Source organism: Neltuma alba, unplaced genomic scaffold (assembly GCF_004799145.2).
Source record: "Neltuma alba isolate B1F8T4 unplaced genomic scaffold, ASM479914v2 tig00006028_pilon, whole genome shotgun sequence".
Lineage (NCBI taxonomy): Eukaryota > Viridiplantae > Streptophyta > Magnoliopsida > Fabales > Fabaceae > Neltuma > Neltuma alba.
The window spans coordinates 48156-55490 of NW_021634325.1; the positions used below are offsets into that span (position 1 = coordinate 48156).

General features: G+C 38.6%; 1 protein-coding gene across 1 annotated transcript; it reads left to right on the plus strand.

Annotated features, from left to right (window-relative positions):
• Positions 1-1596: 1596 nt before the first annotated feature.
• On the plus strand, positions 1597-6921 carry LOC114749392 (uncharacterized). Its single transcript, XM_028937900.1, has 3 exons — positions 1597-2226; positions 6721-6834; positions 6912-6921. Exons 1-3 carry the CDS (start codon positions 1913-1915, stop codon positions 6919-6921), a joined length of 438 nt encoding a protein of 145 aa, XP_028793733.1. The 5' UTR covers positions 1597-1912.
• The last annotated feature ends 414 nt before the right edge of the window (positions 6922-7335 follow it).

Below are 7335 nucleotides of genomic sequence, written 5' to 3' on the forward strand. Positions count from 1 at the left end.
TCAGTAGTGGATTTTGTTCCCTATTTATATGAAGAATTGGAAGAAAATCACTGCAGAGAAGAAGCAGCAAGGTTGGAAAGTGATGAAGGTAATATAAATTTGTTATTTATAATTTTTTTAAAATTAGTTAAATGAATATATATTTTTTATTTAAATTATTTAATTGTTTGATTATAATTTTTTTATTTATGTAACTAATTTTTATTTATTTAATTTTTTTTAAATTAGTGAAATGAATATATTTTTTATTTAAATCACTTAATTTTTTGATTATAATTTTTTATTTATTTAATTAATTTGTTATTTATAATTTTTTTAAATTAGTTAAATGAATATATATATTTTATTTAAATTACTTAATTGTTTGATTATAATTTTTTATTTATGTAATTTATTTTTTATTTATAGTGTTTTTAAATTAGTTAAATGAATATATATATATTCTTATTTAAATCACTTGATTTTTGATTATAATTTATTTATTTAATTAATTAATTTCTTATTTATAATTTTTTAAAATTAGTTAAATGAATATATATTTTAATTTAAATTACTTAATTGTTTGATTATAATTCGTTATTTATGTAATTTATTTTTATTTATAATATTTTTAAATTAGTTAAATGAATATATTTTTTATTTAAATTACTTAATTGTTTGATTATAATTCTATTTATTTATTTAATTTATTTTTATTTAAATTAGTGAAATGAATATAATTTTTTTATTTTTTTAATTATAGAGTAAATTTATATTCAGAGAGGAGTTGAGGGCAGATACCAGTAAGAGACTTGGGGTGGCATGAAAGAAAAGGAGGGTTGACCTGTGGTGGGAGAAGAAAGGTGACCGAACGAGGCCCCTGTAAGAGATACTGGCAGATATACTTGGTGGAATCCCGGAGCAAGATTGGTCAAGTTTTGTGTATTTTAGGATATTGGCTGAGTAGATGGTATGATATTATTGCATTAATTATAAATTTTTTTTAATTTTTTGTCTAATTTGACTAATTTAATTTTTATACATTTTGTTTTAGGCTCTTTTTTTTTTGGTGAACAAAGGGGCCAAGCCCAGTACATTAGTGAATCTCTATTCTTCTAGGTATAGCAATTACAGCAGCGTCAAGACTAACTAATTCTTCCACGGCAAAAGGTGGAGTCATCTAGCACTGACGGGACCCTTCTATTCTGTGGCTCATACCAGCGAGTCTATCAGCAACCTGATTCCCTTCTCGGTAAATATGTTTAAATTCTACCTGCCAATGGGGTTGTAGTTCCTCTTTCAGCAACCTTGATAGTTTGTAACTTCCTTTCACTTTACCTTCCTTTCTTATCTCATCTATTATCTGGGCCTCATCACATTTGATTTCAATTTTGTCAAATCCGAGCAGTCTGCACAATCGTAGCCCTTCTATGATACCCCACACTTCTGCTTGTTGAATGTTGACTCCCCCCAATTTTATCGAAAATCCACATAGCCATTCTCCACAATCTCCCCTTATTACTTCCCCACACCCCCTTTTTCCTCTTCGGTTGATGCTTCTATCTGAGTTCAATTTATACTAGTTCTTCCTCGGAGGCTTCTAACAAATCCACCTAATTTCATTTTTTCCTCCCTCCTCCACCAATTCAGGCTCTCTACCTTTGTAATTTTTGATATGCTCCCGAATCGCATCCCTTGCGTTCCTTGGTAGTTCAAATTCTTCGTCATGATTACTCTGGTTCCTCCAGTTCCAGGCGAACCAACAACAAGTTGCAAATAATTCTGGCCATTGTATTTCTTCCGGGTTCTGTCCTTTTATCATTATGTTGTTTCGTAACCAGCTTGCCCAATCCATTCTGAAAAATCCGCGTTTCAGTTTATCTGGAATGATGGTTTTCCAAATTTCTGCTATTTTGCTGCAGTCTCTCAAGGCATGGATCAAGTCTTCTTTGGCTTGAAGACAAATTATGCACCTATCACTTTCTCCATTCCATTTACTCGAGGTTCCTTTTGTGGGGAGCCTATTATGGGAAGCTCTCCATATAAAAATTCTTATCCTTTCCGGCACTTGGAGCTTCCATATCTTCTGCCAATACTGTTTATTTGTGGCCCCAGGGAGTTCATTGAGCTTTTTGTAAGCACTTGCTATGGAGAAGTCTCCTTTCATGTCAGGTTTCCACCGTCTTGCATCTTCCTCTTGTGGATTCAACCTCGGCAGTGGTTGAATCTTCCTTCTAATATCCTCAAGTATTACTTCTTGTATTCTAGTCCAATTCCAGGATCCATCTTCATTAGCTAGATCCTTGACTCGAAGTTTCAGGTTAACTATTTGCCTTTTTGGGAGTAGCTCAATTAATCTTCCTTCCCCTTGTAACGATCTATCAAGCCACACGTAGGTGTTTGCCCCGTTCCCTATTTCCGTAAACATGTTCTCCTCAAAGACTGTCTAGAGTTTTGCCAACTCTTTCCATAAGTGAGAATTAGCCCCTTGCACTACCAGTTTATCAATTGGGCCTTGTTCCCTCCTGTATTTACCTTGCATTACCTGGACCCATAGAGCAGTGGGTTCTGTTTTCATTGTCCAAATGAGTTTTAACAATAGTGCTTTATTCATTAATTCTAGTGATTTCACTCCCACCCCTCCTTGTTCCTTAGGTTGACAAATTCTTTCCCAGGAAATTACATGCCATTTCCGTTTTCCTTCTTGCTCTCCCCAAATGAGCTGTCTCTGAATCCCTTCGATTTCATTAACCACTCTATACGAGATCTTCTCATGTTGGATTGGATATAGAACCATGGAGCTTGTGACAGATTTTACCAATGTGATTCTTCCTGCCAATGATAGGCTTTCTGCTTTCCATCTGCTAAGCTTCCTTTTGATTTTTTCTATCAGCGCTCTATGTTTATCTCTTCTTTTCCTCGGAAAGGTAACATTAGCTCCCAAGTGTCGTCCCAGGTCTTCTACTAGTTTAAATTTGCTCTTTCCACAGATCTCTCTTTTCACTCTTTTTGAGACATTTAAGGAGAAATAAATTTGTGTTTTTTTGCTGCTAACCTTGTGCCCAGAGATCTCTTTAAAAACCTGCAAAACTTGAAGAATAATGTCAGTTTGAGGCATATTTGCCTCTACAAATAACACCAAATCATCTGTGAATATCATATGAGATAGTATTGGACCTCTCCTTCCTGCTCTCAAGCCTCTCCACTTTCTCTCACTCACTTTGTCTAAGATCATATGTGTAAGTTTTTCCATGCCTAGCACAAAGAGATATGGGGAAATGGGATCACCCTGCCATAGGCCTCTAGACGGCTTAAATTCCTCCAGTTTAGATCCATGCTAGAGCACTTGGGTAGTGGTAGTATTTATGCAACTTAGCAACTAGTTCACCATCTCATCGGGGCATTTTAGATCTTGCAAGACCTTTGCTAAATAGCCCCAGCTCATTCTGTCATAAGCTTTTTCTAAGTCAACCTTAATAGCCATGTAGCCTTTCTTACCTCTTTTTTTCCTCATTGAGTGAATCATTTCATTGACAATAATGATGTTGTGATGTATGTTCCTTCCTGGGACAAAACTGACTTGGTGAGGTGAGATGGTTTTGGCTATAATTTTTTTCTATCTCTGGACTAGGATTTTAGAAACACACTTGTATACCACATTACATAGTGATATTGGTTTGAATTGGCTTACTTTCTCCTGGAGTTCCACTTTCAGTATTAGTGTAATTAATGTTTTGTTTACTTCTTGCATCTCCTCTTTGTCAACCCACATTGTCTTGACCACATTAAAAACCTCTTTTCCAACTATTTCCCAGTTTCTCTGGAAGAACACGACCGGGAAACCATCCTCTCCTGGTGCCTTCATTCCTCCTATTGAAAACAAGGCTCTCTTTATTTCTTTGTTAGCCAGTTTAGCGTCAAGTTCCTGCCACTCTTCCTTTGAAACATGTGGCCAGGTATGTCTAGTGTTCACCCAAGGTCTTTCTTCAATTTCTTCTGTAAAAAGGTTTTGAAAGAATTTGTTGATAAGGTCCTCTAGTTCCTCCTTCTTGTCAAACCAATTTCCATTCTCATCCTTCAAGGTAGACACATTGTTTTTCCTTCTCCGGACAGTGGTTTTAGTATGGTGATAGGAAGTATTCCTATCCCCATCCTTTAACCATTGTGTACGGGTTTTGTGGAATCAAAACACTTCCTCTTACTCTAAGATTTTTCTTAGTTCTTCCCTGAGTTCATAATCTAGATCCTCTAGATATGGATTAATGCCCTCTTGTAGTTTCCTTTGTATCCCCTTCAGGCGTCTTAACAATTCATTTTTCTTTTTGTTAATGTGCCCAAAAGTATGAGTGTTCCACTGTAATCGGTGTTTTTCCAAATTTTCAAGACCCACACGTATCTTCTCATTCTTGTCCCATTTACATTTTAGCATCTCCTGGAAATTTGGATGTTTTAACTAGGCTGCCTCAAATCTAAAGGGCCTTTTTCAGTTATAATTCCTGATTGGATCTATGTAGACTAGGAGGGGGTGATGGTCAGACTCAATTCTTGGCCCAACTTTGACTCTCGCGTCGCAGAACCTGTTTCTCCACTGGGTATTGCTAAGTGCTCGGTCTAATCTTTTATACCTTCTTCCTCCAAAGCCGGTTCGTGGACCTTTCCAAGTGCACTTCGGTCCCTCCAATCCCAGGTCTAGCAACTTGCATCTATCTAGGTTAGCTCTAAATCGAGCACACTTCCTTAGATTTACTCCTCCTCCGCCTTTTTGCTCCTCTTCAGTTAAAATGTCATTGAAGTCTCCAGTTAGGAGCCAAGGTAAGGTGATCTTTTGAGCTAATTTGGCCAGATTTTCCCACATTTCTCTTCTTTCTGTTTCACGAGGACTCGCATAAATCCTGGTGAAAAGCCACTCTCCATGTCCCCATCCTGCGATATGGCAGTGTAGAAATTGATGTTGTGACTCTTCAACCTTAATTTTTAAGCTCTCATCATCCCAAAGCATCCAAATTCCTCCTGACATTCCTCTAGTTTCCACTAATGCATGGTGATTAAAGCCCAGCTTTTTTATTACTTGTTGGGCTCTATCTTTGTAGCATCTCGTCTCTACTAGCACCATAATCTTGGGTTTATAGTTCCTCTTTAATTCCTTAACAGCTAAGGCAAATCTCTTCCCAGCTGCTCCTCTTGCATTCCAGACTATTATCATTATAATAACTAGATACGGGAAGAAGAAAGAACCTTGGTTCATTTTCAGTCCAGTCGAACACATGCTTACTCTGTAATCTCTGTTAGAATCTCCTCATCCTCGATTCCCCCTTCTTTGTTTAGCCCATTTCCCATGCTGTCTATGATCTCTCTGTGCCTGCTTTTGGCTTTCCACTTCTACAAGGCCCATGAAGTGTTTTGGGCTAGATGGGTTTGGTGGTTTACTTTCATCTAACTCCATGGTTTCTCCAGCTTTGTCAGGGATGCTTTCAAGGAAGTGGTCCCCTATGTTCTCCTCCCGGGCCCCTCCTTGTTTTTTGCTACTTTCTTCGCATTTTGAAACTTCCTGGCCCACCTCCTTTAGGATTATTTTCTCCCCTATATCCATCTCCTCAAACTCCTCCAGCCTAGTCTGTTCTTTCTCATTTAGACTCTTTTGCCCTTGTTGTTTCGTACTGATTGGTCCTCCTTGTGTCTCTTTTATCTTCTCCTTAGTTTCCTTGTTGGGCCCTACTGTCTGACTTCTCTAATCCTCACTTTGTGTAGCCGCCTTCTTCTCTCCCTTTCTATTCTTAGAAGACGGTCCACTTTTCACTTTCCCTTTTGACATTTTCAACTTGCCTCCTACTTTGCCTCTTATTTTCTTTTCTTGCTTTCCACTCTCTCCTATTATTCCATTGTTAGAAATTTCATTCAGAGGCTTCCTTTTCTCCACTTCTACCTGCCCTTCTCCACTCTGTTCCTCCTCGATTTCTAATACAGCATATCTCGAGGTGGTTTTCATCCTTCTGTCAAATCTCCCCTCTTTCTTCTGCACTTCTCCTGTTCTGACATCTTTTACAGCAGGTTTTCTCCCTCTTCTTGGGTTTTGAGCTATCATCCATTCACCAATTTTTCGGCTCCTTCTCCGGTTGTTCTATTCTCTGGTGCTTTCAGTCCTCCAGATCCCCCCTTCCTCACTTGGGTTCATTCTGGTTGCTGGAGCAGCTCCTTGCTTCCTTGGGTATTTGTCTGCATCATGTCCGAATACTCCACAATGAAAACAAACGAGGTTTAGTCCCTCATATTCTATTCTGAGCTGGTTGTCGTCTACTGAATAAGCAGGGAGCAACGGTACATTTAGGTTGACCTCAACGCACATTCGAGCAAACATAGTTCTCGCTCTGGTGAGTGTCATTTCGTCTACTCTAATTGCCGTTCCTATCTTGTTTCCCATGTGGTAAAAGAACTTCCTATCGTAGTAATCCCCTGGCAATCTTGGCAACCTTACCCAAATCGCTATTCTGTTGATGCTCTCTTTCCATGGGTTAAAGTTCCTTTTCTATGTCTGCACTGTGAGATACTTGTTTTGTACCATCCAAGGGCTTTGTTTTAGGCTCTTTCGCAGAGAAATACTAGGAACATCAGGCAATAGACAATGCATCATAGGACTGGATCCAGGAGCTTTGCTATCGCTATGATGAGATTGTAAGTACATAAAAAGAATTTGTATGTTGTGTATTTAATTTGTAATTAATAATTTTTTTATTTCATTTACAGGCGGAAAAGACGCTGCAATAGTGGGGATACACGCCCACCTTTGGGGAGATATGGTCGAGTCTATACAGGCCTCGAGATGGGTCTCTTATGTCGGATGAGGTTGAGAAGATGGCGGTAAGTAATTAATTAATTAAATATTAATATCACAGCATAAATATTCCATACTAATATTTTTATATTAATTTTGATAGGCGTGGATAACTCGGGTTGATACTAAGTTGCGGGAGTCTCAGTGGTCTGCCTTGGATCCCACCGCCTCACATATAGCAGGTTGTGGCTGAGCACAGCACCTCGGCTGAGTTAGCGAGCTCGGTTTTAGACCCATACCTAGTAGGCGTTCTCGCTCAGGTGGCACTGGCCCTTCATACACTACGAGGAGCTCTCAGTCAGTAGTGGTGTCCCATCAAGCGAGTGTAAGAGCGAAGTAGCCGAGTTCCTTTTCCTTAGACAAGTTGTGAGAGGAGATCAAGCGAGAGGTAGAGGCCAGGACGGAGGCCATGATAGAGGCTAGGACGGAGGCTAGGATGGAGGAGCATGATTGTCAGTTGCAGTTATAGCTTGACCAATTCAAGGCAGTTGTTATGGCTATGCATGATGTGATGATCAGTTTCATTA

Bases quoted from the DNA above. Each gene is read 5' to 3' on its own strand.
- LOC114749392 (XM_028937900.1), top strand. From the start codon at position 1,913: ATGGATCAAGTCTTCTTTGGCTTGAAGACAAATTATGCACCTATCACT. The intron at 2,227-6,720 runs GTATTACTTCTT...TTTCATTTACAG, and splicing joins CTTCCTTCTAATATCCTCAA to GCGGAAAAGACGCTGCAATA.